Genomic DNA, 27,815 nt, shown 5'->3' on the forward strand with positions numbered 1-27,815 from the left:
GGTATAGAGCTTGCCACGTTAAGAATAGTCGTTTGGCTTTGATTTGCTTTCTTAGCAGTCTAAAATAAAACTGCGCAAATCAGCCGACTTTACAACCAATTAGTCCTTTACAAATGCATGGTTCCTTATGAGCAGTATACGTTATTAAAAATGGTGTTTGGTTTTAACATTATTATATACATAGCCACTTGGCTACATACATTTCGTTTTCGATTTACTGGAAGAAACAAGCTGCCGATCACAATGGCTAATCGAACACTGGGATATATGACTCATCGCCCTGATGATGGAGACAGCCAAGTGACTCTGAAACGTTGGTAAACTTCTGTCAGATTACACGGCGCTGAATCACGTTTCGGGACAAGTATTGCTTCTGCCTGAATTCTCCCCCAATACGTGGCATCGTTCTCAATACGTCGAGTGTAACATGCGTGGGGCATGTGCAAACAGATGCCTCAAAACATCAAAATATCCTATATCACACACAGAAATTGATCAGGGCACGGAATTATATGCGATTTTCATTTTTCGTTATATTCAATATGAAATTTCGTCAGATTAAACATCAATGAAGCATCAGGTCCTTCTCACACTAATCTACCCTCCTCGAGTGAGAACTACCAGTACACCCACACCAAAAACACACTTCTGTTTTGTCATTTACAATTTGTATGGATCGTTCTTATGCATATTTGTAAAACAAAAAACTGGAATAACTTTTAAACTCCACAGAAATTGACGGCTCGCTCGTTGCAAGCAGCAAACCAGCCCATTTTTTGTTTTGAAAGTGACGTCATTAAAGCGAATAATTTATTTTGGACGGTAGAATGCAATGGGGTGGAAATACAACACAGTACCAGTTCTTGCCTTTAACGCATGGAAGATTGTAGAAACTTTCTGAGAGAGGCAGTAAGGACGAATAGTTAGACAACTAATTATTAAAAACGTTTTATGAGTAATTATGCAGAAACAATTCAAGTAACATGAAGTTTGCATCAAACTAAAAGCAATGAGAATATTACAATATTCTTCCCGCCTCAGTGCTCGCCCATTAAAAGTTGTTTCGTGCAGAGCTGCCTTCTTGCGGTGCATAGCTGGCTTACAGCCTCTTTATTGTCACTTAAAAGTTAGTTACAAGATAAAATAGGAATCCTTGGATTGAACTGGGCAAGTAACTTAATCAGCTTCCTTCAAAGTACAAAACTACGCTTATCTTACAACATTTTATTTTGATACACAAATGTAATGCCACTTATTCACAATACCGTTTGTAAACAAGAACGAGAGTCCACAAGTTCAGTATCATAAATGAACAAGAAGTTACGGACAGAACTCATAAAGCCTATTTTCCTACTGCACAGACTGTTCACTATGTAAATCCCGTGTTTTAACGTCGTGTTCAGTTAATGCAAGTAATTCAGTAGCTGAATTCAATTCAGATCACGGGTCAACAGTACACCTACTGGGTTCGGGGGCAGAGAGTCATACGATCGAATCCCATTCGGGTCGTATCTTCTTATTACTGCCCGCAATATACACAATATCAAAGATTGTTATTAAGAGAGATATCATTTTCGAGAAGAACGTGTTACTTATGTACAGATTTTCTATATGTTAAATTGGTTGAACGAACCTCAAACATTCGAACCATCACTATTTTTGTAATTGTTAACTTTTCAATAATATTTAATGCATAACTTCTAAGTATGTTCACGCTCTATCTCCATACAAAATTTCACATATGTAACTCCAATGGTTCATTCCGTATTTGTATGACAATCAAAGCTAACAAGTACGATTTGAAGTTTTCAAGGATGTAAGTATGAAGATGACTGTCTTTTGGGTTGTTGCGCCATGCGGGCTGGTAGAAGCTTATCAGAGGTCCTCACTGCCTTCATCATCAGGCCGTTAAGTCCCGATTATGCGATTATGGAGGCAAGTAGGACAACGGAAATGTATGTAAACTTCTACCAGAATACACAGCACTACAACCAAGACGACATCCACCAAAGCTAAATAAATTTATCACGCAGCCGCCGTGTTCTTTCATACATTATACAAAACCCGTAATAAAAGTCCATATTTTTGGAAGCTCTATTACTACACACAATTTCAGGACGCTGTAAGTTATGTTTGTGTCGCTTCCACCCCACAAGTTCGCACGTCCGACTTGGCATTATTACCGATCACAGAAGTGTCATTTCTATAACACCCAAAGTTTCAGAAGAGGAGACGTAAGCTCTTGCGTATAATTTAAGGAGCATTTATCAAAGCCTGAGCTGCTTCTGACCTTCAACAACAAAAGACTGATTAGGTCCCACGATAAGTAGGCTCTACATTCACGTACCTAATCCACCGTCCACGTTTTAAATGTAAAATAAGCGTTTCTATTAACATATATAAACTATTCAAGAATGTCGCAATCTTAATATGAGCATTTCGAAAATCGAGGTCGTGCCCTTTCCGCGAAGTGACAGCTTCCACGTTTTTCCATCCTATTTTTCGCCCCTTGAAATCCCGGACAAATGTTTGGCTAAAATTACCATAAAATAACCTTATTAAAATACAGGTTCAAGTTATAAATTTAAGCCATGCTGGCCATTTAGGGTTCAAACATTACGTATTTTATTGAATTTAAGGAACTAAATAGCCTACATATTAAACAGGCCCATGTATCCTACATGACTGAAAAGTTACACATATTAATGAAACAGTTTACGTATTTATGCCAAAACGTCCGTAAAATGAGAGCTTCCTTGACAAAATAGAAGTCAAATACGAATCAATAAAATACAGCCGTAACGAAATATCAAATTCAGCACTTACGAACAGCAGTACATGTACCACGTATGTAAACTTTCCATTTCAAAATCTACTATATTAATTGTTAACGCCAGTCTCAATTAGGCTTGTAGCAAAACGCCATGACGTCAAACATGTGAACTGCTATAACACCATCATACAAGCGTAAATTTCATCTGCATGTTTATCAAAAGCGATTTATGAAACACGATATTCTGAGTGAGAGCAATATCCCCACAATCAGTTCATCAGTACGGCGTATTTGGAAGAGCTAGCTAACTGAACGCAATCAGCAAACCCGTTAATTTGCCATCAATATGGCGATTATAAATAGTATGTAATTACAGTTCATTAAACATAAAATTTCAATGCATTTACAGACATGCGCAGAACTGGTCTCGTAGTTACAACTCTGTTCATCAGATTTCAGTAGCTAGCACAGATAATACCAACACACCGTGCCGAATAGTGAATAATTGAAAATACCCCGTAGTAATGACAAGAACGTGCTGCCCTGCTACCGAGAACTGTTCGCTGTGACTGGCTGGCTGGCGATGGCAAAGCCGCCGGCGGCAGTACGCAGTGGTTATCGTCTAGGGTGGGTATGCAATCCAACCAGCCTGGGATATAAAGCCGACCAAGCGCACACACGACGGCCGAAACATAATGGTCACTCACCACTGTCAAAAGACGAGATAAATATATTGTGGAGCCTTATCGCCACTCCTCAATACACCCGAATAAAGCCTCGCGTGTGGAGAGACAAAGACGCTCTTGAAGTTGGATTTTGAAGTTCTCAAGGCGACGAGTATGAAGCTGGCTGGCAGAAGGTTAACGACAGAGGTTCTTGCTGCCTCCGAAACTCCGATAAACTACCAGGCTACACGACAGATCACTCCAAAAGACAGTCCCGCTATTAAACTACTCAACAGAACGTAAATAAGTATACATGAAAATAAATTTTGATATCATAATTCTTGGGTATTTGATTGAAAAAAAGAGTTCGTGATGTTCATGGAAAATTATCATCTCAAAACGGAGCAGTTCGGATCATGCGGTTCTGAATTCTATTGGAGACGTAAGCAGTTCAGGTCTTTATCAGTCCACCATTTAACCCGTGGTTTTTGTAGTTGGGCGTTTTAATTTCCTTCTCATCGTATTCGATTACTACTACTGCACTTAATACAGCGTCGCTGAATAGTCTACGAATAAATCAACCGACCAACATTTTGCTCAAGAGTATTTAAGAGTAACATTATTATGGACGTGACAGCCATGGGTGCAATTACCCTGTTTATCTATAAACTACAAGCTAGGGAGAGGCACAACAATTACGCAAGGTTGGATGGTTGAACCACGTTGGCGTAACCACGTTAGTTCTACGCTGCCAGGCAAATGCTAATTAATTAACGTACAGCAACGTACATTCGTTGAAGCTTGTCTGGGCCGTGGGGCAGACATGGCCGGGAATGTTGCTCACCACAAATTCCGACATAGTTAAGACCCTAATAAATATTATTCCAGTAAGGGTCATTCTGTTCGATATTGTTCAAAGCAACATGATGTTCTGACAGAAAGAAACGTACATTTCACTTACTACAATGGAACCCAGTCCACATCTTCACGTCCTGTTTATTTACATTAGGTTTAATATTATCCTCCCAACTATTCCTAGGTTTCGCAAGCGGTCTTTCAAGTTTTCCACTAGGTCTGTTCGGTCGCGTGAGCAGCCGATCAACTGATTGTTAAAAAACGTCGGTGAAGTATACCGTTATTACTATCTATCTCTCTCCTTACTTGCTGTGAGTTATTGTATTTTGATAAACTTGACTGTGCTGGTGTTGGCCATTGCTGACGTGTCAACCACCGCACGCAATAGTATGAGCAAGTGGTCGGAGTGCAGAAAATGTTTCCTGCTGTACCAGACTCGCACAGAAACCTTGTTCCATGCCAACCGTTCTCCTATTCGTCCCTCATTTGGTTCCCGAAATAATCTACCTGTACAGTACCTTAAATTTCAGCTACTGGAGGTAGCAGCTGGGATCGAATCAATAATACTTCACACAGTAACCCAATATTATGGTAGCAAGGCAAAGGCCGGACGGCCGGGTTCGATTCACGGCAAGACAGGGGTATTTCTCTTCGCCAATGCGTCCAGACTGACTAAGGCTCCATCAGTCAGCATCCTTACCAAACGGACATAGAGAGGGATCTGTTCACAGGATAAGGTGGTCAGTGTAGCTGACCACTCAAATCCGTCTAATCCTAAAGGCAAGATTACGCGAAGCCATATCTCCAATACATCTTCAAGGCGTGGTGCTTGATTTAGCTCACGAAAGGCTTTAACTTCTATTATTAACATCATTTCAAAATTAAATATTACGATCTTAAAATATCTCTAACTGCCACGTCACAGCGAAAACATATGACCTGTCAAATGCAGGAACGTTCATTAAAAGTGGATTAGGCTTGGCGCCAGAGTCCAGACAACTGTCAAAAATTTTAATGCAGTCCAAACCTACAGCAGTTGCTGACGGAAACAGAGGTGTTAACTCCGTGGAGTACAGTCCTTCTTGAGAAGTTAATACTTTAGCAGTTAATCAAGTTTCCCGCCTTTTACGAAACCAGAAGTTTCACAAGACCCTATCCTGAAGTAGATAAATCTAGTCCGCATCACGTCATATTTATTTAAAACATGTTTCAGTATTATTCTTTTCCCTTCAGGTTTCCCGACTGAAATTTTGTGTGCAACTGTCCGCCCCGCCCCCCCGCCCCCAGCCCCCTTTAACTCATCAACCTGATAATATCTGATGAAGAGCACATATTTCGGAGCTCCACATACACAGCTTTCTCCATTCTTCCCTCCCAGGTCCAAACGTCTTCCTCAGTACCCTGTTTCAAACACCCTCAATCTTAACTAAACGTACTCTGTTTAAAATTAAAATAGAGTTATGCAGATTGAGTGAAGTCACTCCCTTCAAACAGGAATAAGAATAATGTGCGTAGTCGGAAGAAAAGAGGTGGAAGAAGTTCTTGCTTTTGATTCCAAGATCTTCCTTTAAAATGCATCAATCTCAGGATTCGGAAATTCCTATCACATACCTCTTCGTTTGCGCACTGATTCAGCATCCCACCACATCTGAACCGCCTCGCCTCGCCCCACCTCACCTGATTTCTTTTCTTTTACATCTCCCATTTGTCTTTAAAAAAGGGTAAACGTGTTAGACCACTAGAGACATGACAAACTATAGCTGGACGAAACATTTAGGTAGGATCAACTTACATTACGTAAATCATTTCCAAAATAATGTTATAATCTTATTACTGATAATGATGATAATGCCACTGATATTATCCTCATCATCGTCGACGTCACAAGGAGAATGAGATGATGGGAGGTACACGTAAGACACGCGGGGAAGGAGGAGAAAAATGCATACAACATTTTAACAGAAAGAAAAACACTGAGATGACGATATGGGAGACCGAGGTGTAGATGGAAGAAACATATTAAAACGAGTCTTAAAAGAGATAAGGCTCCTCAACATCTGTTGCGCCCTGATATGATATTGCAGAGAAAATCCAAATGGAATGTCAAAATGACATTAGAGAAAACGGGAAATCTGGCTGTTTTTTATAGACATCCGCTCGATTTGTAGCGCACAGAACAGAACTACAAAAAGACAGCACACATTTATCATGATTAAACCAAACATGCAATACAATAATACGTACAATATTTTCCTGCAAAAAATTTCTTCTCTCACCATAGCTCTGAGAAAGGAGTAAATGGCACCCTGTATTTACAGACTAGATATGAGTTCCGATTTGTGTTTCGTCCTTCATTATGAAGCTCCTTCAGAGCTACGCTTCATTTAACAAGAGAAACTGGTTAATGAGGCAGTCATAATTAATGACATGAACAGTATGCTGATTCAGAATCTGAGCGGCAGTCTGGTTCATTTCCGGGACTCTTAATTATGTTTAGATTTTATCCACATATAGCTTACATCAAACAACTACGCCTAAACCATGTTCAGCGATGTTTTCAAGACGGTGTATTCTGAACTCAATTACCAAAATGCTTTATGCTTCCCTCCTCCTTTCCCGCTCTTTCACGGCTAATTTGCAATTATTCGAATCGCGACCAAAGTAAGAGAAGAACAACATGAGAGTGGTCTCAATTAATCGCTCACAATTAAATGATAATATAAATTAATAACTCAAGAATCGTCTAAAGCAAGGAGATTCTGTACCGCCATAGCGTTTCAGCTTCTTTTTACAGTACCCATTATAAAATATCCGAGAAAATTATGACAAACTGTAGATGAATGGGATACGTAAGCTCCCGGTATATGACGACCTGCTAATTTATCGGACAACATGAATACAGCAAATAAAGACAGGAAGTATATAAGACGCTAGTAATGATGTTGGGCTAGAAACAAAAATCTCAAGGAGACTAAGCATGGGACACACACTCATGTCTTATGCTTCTTTACACAGAAGGATGCAATTAAAGGTGCTTTGAGAACAGAATGGACACCGCAGAAGATGTTCTTATCGGAAGAATTATTAAGCAATGTACACTCGTATGTTCTTAATTTGAACTGCAAATTATTATTTATTCACTGACGGGATATGAATGTTTACTAAAAAACCGAAAGAAATTTCGTGGAAACAAAGGGAAGATATTTGAAATACAATTTAATCATTAATATGTAAGCAAAAAAAGACAAGGCTAATTCTTTTTGCAGCATGTCAAAGTCAAATAACACACAGTGAATTTCTCATGTAGCAAGAGTTTCTACGCGTCTCTTGTCTATAAATCAATTAATTCCTCGAGTCTACATCGTGCAAAATATGACAAACATTAATAATTTACATGTTTCAAGAAAACTACAGCGCTTTCATTGCCACAATATACTATTTGTCATTTCCTCTTGAGAGAAACTCAAGTAGAAGTCGAAAAGGACTAGTTACGTATAAAAAAGGAAGTTTACAAACAAAACTACATCTCCCAGGGCCCACAGAGCAGTAGCTTAACAATAAGAGGAAGGATGAAGACATTTTGCCTTAAGAGCTATAAAAAGAACTGCAGTGGAGGTAAGGTCGGGGCTGCTCAGTACTGATATGGATACAAAGGAAAGCAAGAAGGAATGGAGGGTTGACGAGAAGACACACCTTCTCTGAAGCGAAACTGGAATTGGTGCTTGCGCCGAACACTCGACTTAATTCAACCTTCGCTGCATAGACACTGCTGTTCTCCCCATCTTCCGACACTAAACCCAGCAACAAAGTGATAAAGGCACAGGCCTACAGCTGAGAAATGAGTGTTCTGCTGAAGATGGCTGTCTTCTGGGTTGTTGCGCCGTGTAGTCTGGTATAAGTTTACCGGCGATGCCCTGATGATGGAAGCAGCAAGGACGTCTGAAACGTCGGCAAAACTTCTACCAGACTACACGGCGCAACAACCCAGAAGACAGCCATCTTCGGACTCACCGCCGTGAAAACCTCAAATCCTACGAGTGGTCTGCGGTTGGTGGATCGAAAGCTGAAACTCATTTTATGCGAAGTTAACTTTATCTAAGGCGGATTTGAGGTTTTCACGGCGATGAATCCGAAAATGGCTGTGTTCTGAGGTGTTGCATAGTGTGGTCTGGTAGAAGAAGAAAGATGATATCGCCCTGATAATGGAGGCAGCATGGATCTCTAAAACGCTGGTAAATTTCTACCAGACTACACGGCGCAACAATCCAGAATACAGGCATCTTCATCTTAGACGTCGGAAGGATAATACCATTATGTCTGCAAACATACCGTTTCACCCTGCGATCATGTGAGCTACGGAAATTTGCGGGAGGAAAAAAGCCATGGTGATGAGTATACTGTATACTAGTGACGACGGTGATATATAGATATTCTACAAAAGCATTCGCTTCTTGGAGACGACTATTTATCAAGACGACCATATTAATGGCACTGTCTTTTGACTGCAATCGGTAAAACTTGATAGGCTTGAATTATGCAAATATTAACATGTGTAAGTTCCCTTCACCTAAATTGATTTCAAGTGTAATTTTGTGTAACAAACTCGATGAACATGCACGAATATATTTAGGATCATCTGATGGAATGTGTCATAAATTCATTAATTTTAATGATAACAACAAAGTATAAATTTCAACTGCTGTAATTCATTTTGGGAGTGTTTCTACGTAGTGACCAACGTAAACTTCAGGGCTAACATGGAGACGGCATGTTCCTCCGAAACTTTGGTACCTGCGTATGAGACCAAACCGGTCACAAACCTAGAGCAACATCACTGTCATCTTCAAACCTCATACAATAAGGCCTAATTGCCTATTAAGAGACCTTCTTTTCTCCGCAATAAGAATCCTGTATGTCTTGCTATCTTCGCTTCACTGGTGAACGCGACGGCAATCTCTTACAAGTACAAGAAACTTGCATTTCTATCAAACGAGAAAGTGTGGAAGACATTTTCTTTAGTAATTCAACCCCTCGTTACCCTTTGTAACTCCTGACACATACCAGCTAACAATCCGGCTCGCTGTAGAGTGCAGATATTCAGAATTCCGATGTTTATTTAACTCATGGATAGAAGCAAGCATAAGAGAAGACGGAAATAAAGGAAAAGCAAATATTGTTAGTAAACTCTCGTTTGCAGCAAAATGTAAACCGCCAGAATACACATTCTAAAAGCACAACTTCAATCTCTGGTCTTTGCCATTGCTTTTCATAAATTTCAGACAATATATTTCATGCACAAAATCCACTTCCGTAAATTCTCTACAAACTCAGGAAACGAGAAAGCATTTTCAAAGATGTATGGCAGCAACAAAAATCTTTTAACGATTTTGAATGCAGTAAGCAGTAACTAGGCATACATCTAAGTAACAATTAATAGACTAACTGCCTGATGCAATGATGAGCATTTGTTAGCAGTTCTGATCGAATTTTACCTGTTGCGGAACCAAATGATTCATTACAGTCATAAGAAAAGTTTAGTACTGGATCCTATTCAACGTCAGTTCAATACTAGTTATATCCTCAAACACTAATCCACTAAAATTTTGTCTAATATTATCCTCCTATTTATGCTAGGAATGGTCCTCCTCAATTTTCCATAAATTATTTCCGTCCATGCGTGCTGCATGACCATTAAAAAGAAACCTTTTGTTTTAATCGCCTTAAAAATATTAGCTGAAGACAACGTAGCATCTCGCTGTGTATTTTCCTCCAAACCCTTCTCCATATCCTTACTAAATCACCATAGTTGCATCCAAATATTCTCCCCATACAACCGACAAACCAAATTACGTTGTGTGGTAGATGTTTACCAGACAAATTATATACGTAGAAACGTATTTTCTGCACTGTTTCACTGAAAAACCTTCGACACCAGAGATAAATCCGAGTCAAGCCATTAAAAGACACATCTTGCAGATATTTATATGAAATTAATTAATGACGCAGTAAACGAGATGTTCATTTATAGATTCAAACAGCCATAACCTTCCTTCATATATATTTATATGACAGACTGCGCCAATGTGCGCCTGTGTGCTGATAAGCAAGAAACAGTTTGCATGAAACTTATTACAGGCAACCGGTTTCCTCTGTATTTGACCTGCGTAAGTCTTTTATATCATTACTAAAGCAGTCGCTGCCTGTCTGAAATAAGGTCATAAGATATCAATGTGAAAGAGTCCTAAGAATGAATTGTTCAGACATGGCTAATTCGGAGCACTTCAATACAAAGGGTCGCCCGTGAAGGCAAACGAAAGACAAAATAAATGAAACAATTAAAAGCTAAAGAAAAGAAGGAATGATAGGAGAAAGAAAGAAGGAGAGACTAAGAATGAGAAGGGGTGCACCTCCAAAAGTTGCAAGACAAGGGCTTCGTTTCCTCAAGGGATGTAAACAGACTGCGGGAGGGTAAAAAGCGACAGACTAAACTTCCAACGTTGTGAGAATTCCAGGCACGCGCTCTCAGTTGGAAATCAAAGTCCTTTGTCTGGAGCTTTCAGCAGTCCAGTCAGATAAGTTGAGAACAGTAGCGACACAGTCCATCTGCTGTTCTGCACGGCTGATTATTGCATTCAATCTGACAGTGCATTTATGAGCAGTAGGTTTTCTTTTCAATGCGAGATTTCCAGGATCTCACGGCAGCGAGTATGAAGATTCTGGAACATTGCGCCGCGTGGTTTCGCAGAAGCTGACCGACGATTCAAAAGTGCTTACTGCCTCCATCAGGGCGATAATGATCTCATATGATTGAGGCAGTAAGAACTCTTTATTTCATGTTTTACTCAGTTGTGAAAGTAAGAAATGCGATGAAAAGAGGCCTGAAACTTCAACCAAATACAGCATAAAATTAAAAGAGTAGAACGAACTCGCGGTCACCTGGCTGAGAAACACTGCTCTAAGTTATAAAGCCGTGTCGACTTACAGGAATATACCAACGGTTCGGAGGAACATACTGCCTCCATCTTCCGAGATGTCGGTATTTACATACGACGTTACAAGCTAGAAGACCTTATGAACTTCAAATCTCACCTCACGCTGCGTCAACATTAACTCCTTTGTATATGGATAACGTATTAAGAAGAAAAATTCGACCAGGGCAGGGTTGACATGCAATTAGCACATTCTGTGAGCCAAGCACAAGTAAACTTCATCAACTTCAAAGAGCAGGAAGACGTAGACTGTAATGGGATGGCAGCGCCCTGCGATAACGCTCTACCCAAGTCTCCGTTAAGCCGAAGTTAAGTGACTCAGTTTACTTGAAGACACGCTCTTCCGCCACAAAGAAATCCTGTCATTAAGGATTACTGAAACTTTCAGAAAACTTGAGCTTCAAATAATGATCGGGCTTAAAAGGAAGCATACATTAAAGAACACTTTTCTTGGTTTCGGCCACTTCATAATTCTACAAGCCTATTACGAAAAGTACACGACTTACTCCTTCAACTTCTGTTTTTCTGCTCTTTTGTTTACCTTCGATTTTTATAACTACGAAAGCAACTGACTTTAAGAAATACACAGCAGTGCAGTTCCTTGTTCTAAGAAAGGCGAGGGACTTCTAGACTAGATGAGCGACTATTATGTTCTCAAGTAGGATTATGCTAGAATGAGATTGTTATATTCTCACCAAATATAATAGGGACGATCAAATCATGGAGGAGGAGACAAATTGGAAGACCTAGTCACTGACGGGAAGATATTAAAATGTACACTAAAAATCAGATGGGACGGTGTTGAATGGATTCAACTGGTTCAGGATAGGGACCAGTGGTGCGTTCTTACGAACACGGTAGCCTAACTGAGCGACTATCTGCTTCACATAAATGAAAAAATGAAGACGAATGATTCAATCACTATATCCTGAGTGAAAACATTTGCAGTTTTCTAAGCTCAAAGTAGACGGCGGCTGCCTGTGATCTTGGAACAACGTGTGCTCGTTTTAGATATCGCTCTGTCCAAGAGCAGAATCAAGAGAAGCAACTGTGGCGACTCTGATGCCCCCACAGTACACCTAATAGTACAGCACTGTCAGGTCGTAACTTATTTATCTCGATGTAAACACACAAGTATTCAATATACTAATCTAAACAAGAACTGAACATATATGCAGGATGTTGCACTCCTAACACCATCCTGTACAAGGTTTATCTAAGGTCTCTACACTGGAAGCAAACACAGAACAGAAGCACAGCAAATACTGTTAAGAAAATAACCACATCTACAAGACACTCAAGTGCAGAGTAAGCCTACAACAAAAAAAGCAATGGGGAGGGGAAGAGAACGAAGGAAGACAAATTATATAAAATAATGGCAGTGACACTATTATTTTATAGTTAAAGACGGATACAAACTCAGTCAAGCTAAATAATAAAAGTAGTAGTCTTTTTTGGGGGGAGTTCAGGATACCGAAGTATTCAGGAGTATAGTGCTCCAAATTACTCTTATTATTAGCAGATTTGTTTGTAACATGCGGCCATACGAATGTCGAATGTCAAGTACCAATGATCAATTACAGTGCATATATAAATATTTCGCACAGCCGCCATGTTATCACTACACGCTTAAAAACTCATATCGAAAAGTGTTTCAATAAAATTTGTAAGCATTCTAACGCGGTTCTTACTAAACAATTGATCCATTAGGCCATTGGCATGTTGCTGTGCTCCACGGATATAAGTTTTAGACCGTAATGAGGTCTATGTCTTATTCTATGTAACAATTCTGTCACTGGAAGTTATTTTCAGAACAAACTATTCGATATAAGCGACATGTTAAGTGAACTTTGAGCAGATATTGGACCACAAAAAGTAATATTCAATTCGCTCAGCAACTGTGGTGTAGACGCCCAAAACCAAAATTCATCTACTTCCGTTCAGTACTTTCGGAGATGAAACGTGAAGGGACCGATAAATGAACACAATTCTCTCTTTGAGCGTCGATTTATCCATCGCGTGCAAAGAACACAAAGAAGTGTAGAGCAGCTGGAATTGAAGCTAGTGCCAGTAGTTAACTGAAGTGATATTTGGTTAGCATTTTACAGTTACGAAGTGAAACGGTTTAACAGAATGAAATAAAACACAATTTAAGAAAATAGAGAGAGTGCTACACATGAAAACTTCATCCATTTAAAGTTTAAATTGAATACTGTTGTGGAGTGAAGCATCTTCATGCACAAAACCGGTAAGCCACAGTTTCCATCAACCTATCAATTGTATTCAGTGTATATAGCTACGTGATTAAATTTCATGCTGGGGAAAAGATATAATTACTCTTCGGAGGGCTGTGGGAATGACAATGGCCACTGAACACACGCGACACGTGCATCATAATTACAGCTTAAACAGTCATTAATTCAGCAGCGTGAACGAAACCACAAACTCGACAGCAGAAAACGACATGCAAACTCTAATTTATCAATTACCAGGTTTGATGAGGGGCAGGAAAAAACCGTATACATTGGGAAAGAACAATCTTTCATGTCAGCGGGCCACACAAATTCAGGACTTGGAGCTGTAAACCGGAGTAAAATATTCATTCTTTTATAATGAAATATTCTTTTGATACTTATGAGTGATGACACTTTACAAGCGTGGGACATCAACCCTCCCCTTAACCTCCAACCTAGAAGGCCAAGGTATTTATCACGGTAATTCGTCCTTCAGAGCGAATGCCTCTACCACTGTTACCGAGATCTCTCCTCACAGATGAAAACAAGCTTTAAAGAGATCTAACAGAACAGCGGTACACAAATTAGGACCCCGGGGTAGAAAATGGCAAATTAAAAAGTTCAGGTCAGTTGTTCGGATATTAACAACACTGCCTATTATTAATCTGCACTTTCTCAGACATGATATAAACAACATACTGTAATCGTAAGAAAGCTCTATAAGTTCATGGAAATGAACGTTTTTGAGATACTGGTACACCAAGGTAAGATTACTTATTAATATAACTGACCGTACCTACAACTGAATATCAAAAAAGGCTATTGGTGCCCACTCAAGATAGGTTCAATTCGTAAAATCTTCATTCACAGTTGAGGATGTCGTACGTGAATTAATTACTAGTGAGCCTTACAATAAGCATCAATTTTTTGCTTATACTAATGAGATATTTCTGCATGTGGATCCCCTTTAACGATTTTAAAACCTTAATCCTATTTTCATTAAACCTTGCGATTAAGATTAACCACTGGCACACCAGATTTCTCTACCAGTGCATCAGTGGCTTCTAAAATACAAGAACAAATAATTGTTGGTAAACATTGACGAAGAAAGTCTATTTCTTAAACACCATATTAAATTTATTTCTAGTGTAAGTATAACTCAAATTTCGAAAGACAATCATGAAGTGTTTTGGGGTAGAAAATTCATTTCCATTATGTTACAACAAGCCACTGAACACAGAAGACGAAATTGTAAGTGTTATAGAAGAATGAGACAGAGTTATCTTTTACATAAAATGTCAAATTTCAGCAATTCTGTGTACCAGAAAATCAATGCAAATTAATTCCTTCTAATGCTCAAGAGATACATACAATCCCTGCGTCTCACCCGAAACTTTGTTCATCCGCTTAGAAAGTGGATAACGTCAACAGCACAACTTTCGGAGAACACAACGCAGCCCAGTTAACGAGATAACTTACATCACGCCCCGGGCTCGCATATCAAACCAACAAGTGTAACATGCACTGTGCAGCAAATTTTTATTATGATATTAAAACAGAAATAAAATTAACTTTCAAATAATTCCGAGCTTTTATTCATATGACGATGGCTGTATTCTGGTTTGCAGCGCCATATGTCCGGTACAAGTTTACTGACGTTTCAGACGCACTTGTTGGCAGCAGCATCAGGACTCTGATTATGAAGGCGGCAAGCACCTCTGAAATGTCGGTAAACTTCTACCAGACTACACGGAGCTGCAACCCATAACACAGCAATCTTCATACTCACCGTCGTGAGAACCTCAAAATCTATGCACATCTCTCTGGAAGCAATAAAACCCGGATGCTTATTGATTATCCCTCTCCTTCAGTATTTTAAGTGCCAAGACTGAACTATTATCAATGGAAAAGGCATTGATTTATGATTGTAGGCATGCCAAACTGAAGCAAACAAAACCTAGAAATAGACATTACAAGAAGCGACAGATGTTTACCATTCAACCGATAAAACAATGGATCACCAGGAAAGGGAAGGAGGGAATACTCACATAAATTGCATAAAATCAAAAAGGATTATCTGGATATTTTAAAACAATCTATTTAAAGGAAAGGAAAAAGTCAGACAGCGAAAGAGATAAAAGGATATTGGGAAGAACATGATGGTATCGAGTTGAAGCAAAGCGAAGTAGACGCAGATACCATATCACAACCAGAAGAAAACATCTATTTCAAATTATGTGAACCACAAACGTCACTACTCAATAAGATGTCACTTTCATAACAATTCAGACCCAGATAAACGTACATACACTGTGTGTATTTCGTTGGCTGTGTAGGTTTACCGTCACTCGACCCTGCTGACAGCCACTAGCATCGCGCAATTAAGAACACGCATAAAGATACTGGGAACACAGCCAATTTATTCTGTAGTGTAATATATTCACGATAAAGGTCCATATAATTATGAGACTGCAGATGCGAGCTTTATATTGGTACCAATAATGAACAATCAACTGAAACACATCATGGCTGTATTAAATGCTCTGACCACTGTCCATTGTCTATACAAACAACGAGTCGTATAATGCAATGGAAACCATATTTTGCGATTGTCCATCCCTCAATTACCCGCAAGTTCGTTTATTGCAGACAGAAACTGTATTAAATTTTGTGAAAGTTAATAACACTACAGATATCACAGAGCATGCAATCAAATTAACTTTCCTTGTATTTCTTTACACATTCAATAAATATTTATCACGCGAGAGCCGCATATCTTCATTAGATGTATGGCGCCCAACCAACATCACAACACAATAGCACCAGGAACTTCTTCCTCGGAGTTAAGGCAACCAAAGTGTTAGCCCACCATTCATCTCAAGATTCAGACGTTAATGCGTGCATTTTACCTCCAATCCTCACACATTTTCAATGCGTGGCGCTGACGCAAACGGACAGTAAGCACTTCTGAAACATCTGTAAACTTCTACCAGACTACATGGCGCAACATCCCAGAAGATAGCCATCTTCAAACTCGCCGGCATGAGAAACTGAAATCTCGCCTGTATTCTACTATATTACCGTTCCACTCAGTCTTCAACTTTACTCCCACAAGAAGTTCAAAATGGGTGTCACACTTACGCGTTCCACTTGTTGCGTTAAAATTTTAAAACTCTGAAACCCATTTTCTTTGGGATACTTTAAGTTAACGTGAGCCGGGTACAGTGACTACCTACGGGTTGAACAATCGGAGTTCGACCCCGAAACAGGCAGAAGATCTTCTTCGAGCCTTTAAGTCCAGACCGGCTCTGGGGTCCACCCTGCTTCCTGCCCAATGGGTACCGGGGTCCTTTCCCGGGAGTAAAGCGCGGCAGGGGCGTGATGTTGACCACTAACCCCTTCCTAGTGCCGTGGATGAGAATGAGTTGGAGCTATACCTCCTCTCCCGTAAGTGATTACACTGGCATGTAACGGATGGCTTTGCTTTCCTAGAAATTGGCACAGACATTAAGAACGATAACGAAACGAGGGAAACTATTTCTGAAACTTAAGAATACAAGGCATTCACACACATAAAAGAAACAGTTGTGCCAAGCTTTGCCTAACAAATACTTTTCTGTCAGATGATTTACACCAGTAGTAGGCACCTGGTCTTTCGTCAGACTTAACACAGTATATGGACCACGGGCAGATTTCTCTGGTGAAATACTAAGTATGTTAATAATTACTGACACCCAGGCACTGGGAAGTTGATATCAACAGTGATGTTTGTTAACAAATCACTGAAATTTATTAAACAAAACATATTATACAATTCCCTTGCGGACCTGCGGGGAATTTTGGATCTTTAAATTGGTCCTCGTCCAATATAAAGTACCTCGCCAGAGATTAAATGACAACAAAAATCTACATTAATCTATAGTCTCGTAATCTCTCGGGGAACATTCACATACGTACACTAATCGAAATAAACCACAAAACCAACAGATTAAACAGCAGTGATTGGGCTTCCTGACACATTTTCCGTGGTAGACTATTACTCAATCCGTCTAAGAGAGTGCTTCAGACAATGCCTTGAAATGATCCACAAGAATAACAACGAGCCCAGGCTTTATAATTCACGGCCTACAACTTTACAATTCCATTCGACGGTAATAACATCTGCAGTTGATACACCGACCTTAAATAGCCATATAAACAAACAACATGAATATATATTTTGTTATAAAATTTATGCACTCGTTTATATCGCCTCAACACACGTTGGAGGTGTTTGAGAATGAAGTGTTCAGAAGTGAGGAGAGTTTCTGGACTTGAAAAAAACGATAACAGGACAGAGAAAATTACATAACAGAATCTTCGTAATTTGTACTTTTCATCTAAAGGGAAGAGACCACTGGGTGAAATGTAGGCTAACTGTAGGACTAAAATGGATATTTAACTGTACACTAGATTGGTAAGGATGAAGTCTGAAGATTTCTGACGATAGTGCGTAAAAATCTGTAAACAGTTTTTTTTTCTTTATCCATCGTCTAAATTACAAACAGAAATAAAAAACATAACGTTTCGGAAGCTTGATATTCTTCCGTCTTCAGGTAGAAAGGTCTGAAGCTAGTTCAACCAGGGGGGCCTAACAACTAGGGTTTCTGTTCTTTCCTTTTTACCTTCTAACGGATGTCATATTTTGTATTTCTCATGACAAATAAAACAGTTTGTTGTAATTTTAATGACTTCCACGACGCAAACCTTTTTTGCAGTATGGAAGAAGTTATAGGCTGGCAGAGAGCTGCTCGTAAAATAACCCATACATATGACATCCTTCAGAACCAAAGTTACAACGCGGTAAAATACAATACTGCTTTGTCGCAAAATAAAATGTTATTATTTTATTTACGCAATGAAATTAAAAAGCGTTTCTTACTTAGCTCCATTAATTAAAAAGAGAAACTTCTATAGTAAAAATCATTCGTGTGCACCTAACTTAATTTAAACATTAGACAGTTATATATAGGGCCTACATTTAATCCGATTTATATTCGTAAAATGTAAATGTGGCATGGCGAGGCAATTTGGAACAGATTCTGTTGGCAATGTCCCTATACACCACGGCAAAGGGATAAAGTTAAGAACACGAGGAACCAAGAATAGCCCGTATATAATATAAAATCGTGAGGCTTCTGTGCTGCGGGAATTCACATGGTAACGGTTTTCAGGGGCAATATATCACGCTTTCTTGTTATAAAAACCATAAACACGACGTTTGCCAAATCCACTATATGAAAATTCCACATGAAATACTCGAAGACAAACAGTCTCCAATATGGGATGTTTGCATTACACTCACAGCCTTCTGTGCTATGATCCCGTATTACACTTGAAGCTATGTTCAATATCAATGTTTAATAAAAGTTTTAATACTCGATACAAGAATAAAAGTATTTTACAAATGACAGATGAAACCGTATACGGTCTATTCGTGTAAAAACAAATGTGAAATGCGTGCATTCGTTATGTTGTCAATTGCGTATGTCGGTCGTGTGTTACATGCAGCAAGTTCATAAATCTGGCTAATAATAAACCTGAGGTAAATTTTAACCCATATCTCATAAACTAATCACAACACCCATAAGCAGTAAACTAAATCCTTGAATGTTTAAACCACAATAACACTTTAAAATTCAATGGCAACTACGTGTAAGCTACAACCTGATTTTACATTTAGTAACTCTGCACTTTGTCCACAGAGTCTATTTAAGGATTTCGTATCATTCACAGAATAAACAGCCCCGTCTTCCTAAACAACATTAACCAAATGGTCTTTATAATAGTGGAATGTTGAATTTTCCTCGAGCTAGGAACTGTATTTTTAAACATTACTTAGATGAGCTTTGACTTCAAATGATTTAAACAGCTGCGTATTTACAACTCAGAAAAGAACGAGTTCAAGCATTTCTCGCCTGAACACCTAACACCTGTGATAACGAACTACATATGGAATAAGAGGTCTGACAAACACAGCCGAACCAATTCTGTAATAAATACGTGCAGATATTGGTCCAAATATCTTAATTTCGTAGTGCTTAGTTGTAGAGAGACATAATCAGTTCGGTTATGTCAGACTTCTGCTTCCTGCTCTTTCATCCTCTAAATGACAAAATACAAGAAAATAACATGAATATTTACTACAAAATTTAAACGGTAAACAAACTATACAAAAAGTATAGAATACAAATATAATTTGACACACGTAACTATTTTTTAAAATCGTGTCTTAGTAGGAAAGAGCCATTCACCCTTCCATCAGTTTTTCTCTCCGTTCTAATCATTCACATGCAGTGAACATTACTCACGCTATTTTTTCTCTAAATATTATTCTTATCCCAATCTACCAATTCCTATTAGAAGAAACAAATGAAAAAAATAAAGCATTATGCAGTGGCTTACAGTTTTAGCACAAAAACCCACCAAAGCTCAAATATTTTATACGGATGAAATGAAAGCAAAAATTAAAGTAGAAGAGTGGAAGAATATGACGAATAATCCGGCTCAGAATAGGGCCCAGTGACGGAGATTCACGTTCCATAAAAGGCGGGGAATTTATTGACTAGCTGAATGAGTATCAGCTTCTCAAAGGACTCTGCGGCATGGAGTGAATTAGTTAATCGTTTCGTTGATGGACCACGCCACGGTTGAGGACTTTCTGATGCCCTGATGATGGAGGCAGCAAGGACCTCTAAAACGCTGGTAAACTTCTACCAGACTACACGGCGCTACAACCCAGAAGACAGCCATCTTCGGACCCACCGTCGTTAAAACTCAGACCCTACATTGTGCAGACCCAAAACTTGGCCATGAGTTGGGCCGTTCGTCACTCAACGAGCAGAACAATAAATAAACTTAAAGAGGAGAGGAGGGAGCTCCCATCTGGCTCTCTGACAACTTTCAGCTGTCATCATCGCCATGAAAAGTCCTCTTATTATGTTATAAAGTAATACAAATTATGAGACCCACCATTATTATATATTTTTTTCTACTTCAACCCTCTTAATACCAGACAAGATTTCTTGGTATTTCATACGGGCTCAGCCTACTAAATTCGTATCCAAATACATGTAAAATTCATGTCACTTTCAGGTACGACTGGAGGCAAGAATACCAAGGAACACTCCACAAAACTATGTCTATCTTTTCTTATCAGAAAATTATCACAAATCATGCATCAGCGATTGGGAATACCAGTCACATCTACGAATTCAAGACAGGAACCGAGTAAGATCATAAATGCCACTAATTTGAGGTTAGTATGGTATTACAGACGCGTGAAGTACAGTAATACGTAACAGGAACTGTGATGGAAGTACGAAAAATAAAAATTGCTTCATATATAAACACGTTCCACAGACCGTGACTTCTTACTTACAATATTTCCCAAGCACAGAGTTATTACTTTGACACATTATGGGCACGTTAGATTGTACTTGGAGAGTTGGAAGGCATAGTTTCATTCAACATACTGGTCTTAGTTTCGTGCTTTAAAACTTTCAGGAAACTCTGATGCTTATGGAGTTACTTTCAGGAGTTGATAAGTTTTGGAGACTCGGAGTAACACAACAAGCGCTCTACTCCGACAGAGGACACAGTGTATAGGTCAACCTGTGTTTTGACATGGCCTTCAGCTTCGCGCACACAGCTGCAGCGTGCGACACGCGACACAACGCACGTGTAACTTCTGCGCACTCACGGGTGTTCTTTCCTTATAGCCCTCCAGTCACGGTATTTGGAAGGAAGCCCTCACAACACGAACGAAAAGCCGAAATACTCGTAAAAGATTAAAAATAGTGAGCGCATTGAACCTGTCTCATACGGATGGAGGATACATAAACAGTTTCGGGTCAAAATTATCAAAGAAACAAGAGCAACGTTCACGACGACGAAAGAGACTGGTGTTAATTTCTAAAATATCGGGCTTGAAATTCGTCCATTAAGATTCAATTTTAGTTCCAGTATCCTGGGCTTTAAGAGAGGCAATAATATTGAAACCTGGTGATTCCGAGGAATTTCATAAGCGAAGCGTTATCAGCAAGGAAACTCAAGACTGGAAAAGTTTTTCGCGGAATTTTCAATTAAAACCTCCACTCCTGTTCCACCTGGGTAACAACATCCTATCACACATTATTTAACCCACGGTGGTTCTTTTCTCGGTTTGCTGCCAGACTCAAACTTCCTTCCACAATGCTGAAACTGATATCCTTGTTTCCTAATTAAACTAATGAACACTTTTAATATTCGCCTCGCATAAGCCCTGCCGAGTACAGTGTGGGAAATATGTAGCCTGCTGGCAATGTTTCTTCATAACCGTGTATGTGCATTAATTAAAAAATTAATTAAACCGTACTTAGTTTCAGTATACAGAATGTTCAATGCGAAAAATAAATTCGACTTCTCCCCTCTGTTAATGTTTCCTAAATACTGATAACAATGTTAACAATGAAAGTCGCGTGTCCATTATCCTCAGTCACTGCAAGTCAATCATCTTAGACTTTTTCCAATAAGCATGGTGATAAACTTCATGCAAAAAGTTCTGGTAAAAAAAAATTATGGAGGGCAACAAAGTCAAATTTCATTACAAACAATATTACTCGCAGAATCGAAATCTTATCGTAAGACCACTTTGAAGGGCTTCCACAGTCCTTAGAAGCGCCTATTAAAATCGCTCCATCAGTCAGTAGGCATCAAACAGTTCGCGAACAAAAAAAAAAAACTATTGCGATTAAATCTGATATTGAAGAACTTTATGGAAACAAATGTGAAGCAATTTCAGTTATATGGCTCGGATATTTCTGACGGGCATTAAAATTTTATTGGTACGTGTTATTCTAAAGGAAAAGTTTCCATTGTTTCAGCAGTTGATCGCAATTAAAAAAAACTAAATTCTTCACGTAGATTAAATTGCCTTGAAATCATATTTGTTCTGTTCTGTTAAATTTAATGCTTCATTACAATACGGTTTTAAAGCACACATTAAACTTTATACGGAACTTTCTTTTGGTGTCCGTAATAACAGCAAACAATGAAGACTTAGTACTGATTACTTATTCAGTATATTACAAACGAGGTAGTTCGGACTTCTACGAAAATGGAGTATCAACTAACAGTCTTATGAATATTTGCATATGAATATGTTTGTTTATTAGTTCATTGTAGTCATAATTAATCAGTTTAGTAAAGAGCTTCACTTCCATGGATCAACTCGAAATTTTCTGTCAGCTTAGTTTTGTTCGAGCACGCCATTTATAATTCCTTCCGCCAAACGCACGTGTTACGTGTACACTACTTAGGCCTACTCCTCATGTAATCTAGTTAACACTACATCTAATGAAAACGGGTTCGATTTACTCGGTTTAGGATTATAGATCGTATTCAAATAGCGCAAGTATTGAGAAAAATCTTGATAAATCTGTACTTGTCAGAGGAAATCTCATTCACATCACCGTGCACACGTTTTAAATACAATTTTCAATGGGAACACAGCCAGAAATTAGTAAGAACGTTGAATTGCTTGTTACTTTAAGCTTCCAATAAGCTTTACAATAATATACGAGCAAAACATAAAAATCTTGTGAAGACATCACTGCCAGAGTGTTCCTAACCAACTACCGTATTCTGACGGACGCGAGACGACCGATCGTTATGCTACGTCAAGTCATTTAATGCTTATTTGACTCAGAAAAGTCGCTAGATGAAAAAGAGACTAGTTCATTTACCGGACAATAGACACAGTATATCTACGCACACGTTTTGTGACAATCAAAGTGAAATGCCAAGGGGTAAGCAGGAATGGGACTGGATTTAATATCAGGAATTGGCTTCAACCTCACAATTTGAATGTTTGTATGCGGGGAATTGTGTTTCACAACCTATCTTACCGTCTAATTACCATAGATACGACAAATGAATGCCAGTCAATCAATGTACGTTTGTATGTGAATAACACACACAAGCATGCGCAGTAGCACCACATTCAGTCCTGTTTGTGTGTTAACTATTCACAATTGCAACAGAACCACTGTTGGTAAATATTGATTATCAATTGTACGTCTGCATTAGTGAAAGATGTCGGTATTGAACGTTGAAATGTGGTATTTACATTTTATGCTCCGTATTCGGAGATCGAATCCGCTTCGAATAATCCACACTTGGATTTTCATTGGTTTCCTATAGGTCCCTAGCAACGAGCAAAATAACTTAAACTTTACTATAATTTCTACGTTTCCTTTAGTTTACCTTTTATTGAATAATTTCACATAAATCCTCCAAACATAGCAGCGTCGTTACATTACCCACGAAACAACATACTTTTTATTTTATTTTAATTTGAAAAAGATTACATTCCCAAAATTTGCATATTTTTTGCAATGTTAGTAACCTGCATTAAGAGAAGCTACTGCTACTTCATCACTCGTATTTAATATGCCTGGACTGCTTGTCTATAATCTATTTATGTCTTCTGTGATTAGTGGGAGGCATGAACAAACACAGAGATCTCGTTTCATTTAGGGAATCTGTATAAGAGAATAGTAAGTTTAAGCTGAGGAATACGAAAAGAAGTCTTACTTGTTTCTCCAGAAAAAAACGTCGCTCACAGCAACGAGAAAATATAAACGCATGAACTCACCTGAAAGAAAGAGAAACAAACACATCAGAATCTCACAAAAATTCCTTAGGCATGTAACACAAGTTTAAATTACATTTTAGTCGATAGTCACTAGTTACAAAGAACAATTAAATGGCTATATATATATATATATAAAACAAAGTATTATAAAGCAAAGCAAAATTTAACGAAAACATAAGTTCTATGTTTAAATTTCTTCCGACTGAAAATCGTATAGGTACTGAACAAATAAAATTGCAAACAGCTGTATTTTCTTGGTGGAAAAGTCTAAAGTGGTTTAATGGAGAAAACACCAACGTTCCGAGAACCATCTTTGTCTTCGTCCTCAGGGTACTGTAGTTGTAGGAGATCCCCTAGCACCCTAAAACGTTGGTCAGTATCTACCAGACTATACGACGGAACATCCGAGAAAACCGCTATTTTATACTCGTCGCCGTGAGAACCTGAAAGCTCACATTTCCGCAGTGTTTGTTACAACTACGAATATAAGACCTGCCTCAATGTAAGAAACGTTTTCTTGCTGCCACTTGGTAGCACACCGGACCTCTCGCACTAATCAAATTCCTCTACGAACATTGCCCTAGAAAATGGATGGTACGTGGTAGCTCAATCCCACGACTGCCAGGATTTGGTCAGACTAAATTCCCTTTCGTTTCTCATTATGGGGCTTCTGAAATACGTGTCTCTTATGCCAAGCAGGGCTGAAGAGATTAAGATTAAACACGCCATATAGCAACAGGGCGAGAGCATGCTTGGCAGAATTTTGACAGAACTGGGCTGTCGCTGGGACGTTTGCCACGTTACGAGAGAAGTGTGCATCGAGTGCTTACGGATGTAGGTCTACTTGGTCATCCTGTCCTCAATAAAACCACAAATGTAAATTTTTAAGTTGATGAGTTTATTATTATGACTGAGTTAAATGCTTTTGTTCATTTCACCTGTATGTCGTCTGATCTGTTTTGGTAGTTTGGTACTGCAGTTATCCCTGCGCAAGAACCAATTGGTTTAGTACGAAGACCAGGATGGGGGAGTGAAAAAACAGACAGACGAGGTTCTGTTTGTGAATGACAGAAAAAATTACACTCTGCCAATTTATACAAGAAAAGTACACACTAGCTCGACTTTACATTTTCAAAGGTGTTTCAAAACAATACTTAATTCGATACGACACTTGTTATTGCAATATTTAAAACAGTTGTTGACCTCGTTCTTCATCAGTAATAAAAGTCTAAGCAGAGAGATAATTCTTACCAACACAGCATTCAATTCCTATTGAAGAACATTACCGCGTTAGGCCTACATGACAGCGAAATTAAAGTGAAAAACGCATTGAAACATGCAAACGGAAATACTGTGCATATTATTGTGTATAAAATCCAATTTGTCTTTGAATTTAAGAAGTCGAAATGTAATTTGTCCCAGTTGTCGAGAAAGTGTTCCTCCAATACTAGAGAGACGATGATGCAACGGGAAACTGTTTCATCTGCCACTTCCACACCTCGCTAGGCACGAAAGAGACTTCATTAAATACGGACTTGCATGCCAATTTTCCGATAAAACGATTCAGAGAACTAAAGTTCCGGAGTAGGCTGCCGTGAAGCAGGCTTGAATTTTTAAAGTGGTGCAGCTCAGTGTTTCGACGAACTATTCTTTCAGCAGCACATTATTCCACAGAAACATAGGCATGCTTTCTCTGCGCATTTAACGCAAATGCCGTGAGCCTATTAGCACTGTTTCGTATCCAAAACTTTTTAACGGATTCCAATTAAATACGTTATTGGTGACTATATTCAAACATGTAGGGCGAATTAAATTCTGGTCCATATATGTACTACACACACTTCTTACTTTATGACTTTTTCTGATATAGTTTAATTTAATTAAATACAAAGGCAAATAATTTCTAATTCTATGACACTCATTATTTGCACTATTAATCAGCTCCGTCAGCAACAGAATTTGTTACTCTAGGCCAATGCGTACAGTATGAGTGTGTGAACTCATTAGCTCTGGTATCAACAGACTTGTGTCTGCAATAAATTAATATCAGCATCAATTAAGGATTAAAATCGCAGCCAACACGTTTTGAAAATGTCTGTTACAAGCTGGATTAGCTATATTTCCTCATAATTTTATATTCAATGGGAAGTCTGGGCCCAGTTGACCAAAACGAGTTCTCTGACTTTAGAAAACATTTCCTATTCAGTAAGACTCTTTAAACAACAGTGAAAGGATAAGCGCTTGTTAGATATTCTACTCTGAAATCAAATTATGAAGTTTCTCAAAAACGGTTATTAAAACAAAAGCTATGTAGGGTAAGCCAAGATAAAAAAATGTGCAACCTACCAAGGTCTGTAATTCTGTTTCAGCGATTTTTCGACTCGATGCATATTTAATGGAATACGCAAAAAGATAATGAATGTTCATAAGCAATGAACGGGAACTAACAGCTACATTGTGAATAATTTATTCCAGTGAATTCTGCTTTCCTGATTGGTATGGAGTTCTTAACAGGAGTGGAAAGATGCTTGACGCATACAATACGCTAAAATAAAATGATTAAGTTCCTGAAAAATGGGTCAATTTACATAAACTAATTGCACGAGAAAAAATCTTACCCTAACATATGAAAATACTGAATATTATATGAATAACATATCGTCTTGATGTACAATTCATATAATACATAAAGAAATTAATGTCCATAAGAAATTAAATGATTTCAGAAAATTTAGCCAAGCCAAAACCAAATTTGTCGGATTTTAAATATACGTCTGACAACCAAACTTCATTTTAAAAACTTTCGCCCTTACTAAATCACGTTCAGTAGCAAGTATACCACAAATGAGTCTAAAACCGAAGGGGTGTTTGGGACATAAGAGTAAGCTCTAGTATCCTCATTAAACAGAGCAAAATTTGTTCACGCAACATTAAAAGCAACTGGCGAAGTCTGAAGTGAAACCACAAACCAGTATGCCTACTGCAGCAATTAGCGCCAGCGTATCCATGACCCAACTCTCGCGGTCAGTCCGAACAACGCATCAAAATTACATGCGCCAGCGAGAAAGATGTACACATTTCGCACTTCGCGGTGCATATGTTAATGAAAGTCCATCTGCAGACAAGAGAATAATCGCTATTACGAAAACAGAGTACCAGTACCGACCCTTCTATCTGGGCAACCCTACCCGATGTTCTTCGTAACATGATGCTGACCAATAAAATCTTCTCGGGCAATCAGCCGCGTTAACTGGTTACCGTAGTAAACCGACGTTTCGGGAACAAACTCTGTCCCCATCTTCAGGGTTCTGATGGGGACAGAATTTGTTCCCGAAACGTCGGTTTACTACGGTAACCAGTTAACGCGGCTGATTGCCCGAGAAGATTTTATTGATTGTACTCGCCGCGAAAGTCTCAAATCCTATATGAAGCTGACTACTTATCCCCTTCTAGTGCCAAGATTAATAATCCTAGGATACCTTCACTGTGTGATATTCAAGAACAAAAACAACACCAGTACTTCTTTACCTGCATTGTAATTAATATATATGCTCAAAAGTTGTAAACATTTTTGAGGATAATATCTACGAAGTACTTTGATGCATAAAATGATATTCACGGCAT

At 38.6% G+C, this 27,815-nt stretch overlaps 1 protein-coding gene across 3 annotated transcripts in view; it reads right to left on the minus strand.

Annotated features, from left to right (window-relative positions):
• Positions 1-27,815, minus strand: part of LOC110832308 (uncharacterized) — a 74,760-nt gene that overhangs the window by 17,568 nt on the left and 29,377 nt on the right. The window contains exon 2 of one of the 3 annotated variants that reach the window (XM_022069189.2): positions 24,131-24,191. The exons of the other annotated variants lie outside the window; for them this stretch is intronic. Within the exon in view, the coding sequence (XP_021924881.1) occupies positions 24,131-24,191 (61 nt within the window). The remainder of the gene's footprint in view (positions 1-24,130; positions 24,192-27,815) is intronic. 3 annotated transcript variants of the gene reach the window in all.

This window comes from Zootermopsis nevadensis, unplaced genomic scaffold (assembly GCF_977971745.1).
Source record: "Zootermopsis nevadensis isolate Lab colony 2312 unplaced genomic scaffold, Znev_1.0 Znev_ptg000028l, whole genome shotgun sequence".
In the NCBI taxonomy this organism is placed as follows: domain Eukaryota; kingdom Metazoa; phylum Arthropoda; class Insecta; order Blattodea; family Termopsidae; genus Zootermopsis; species Zootermopsis nevadensis.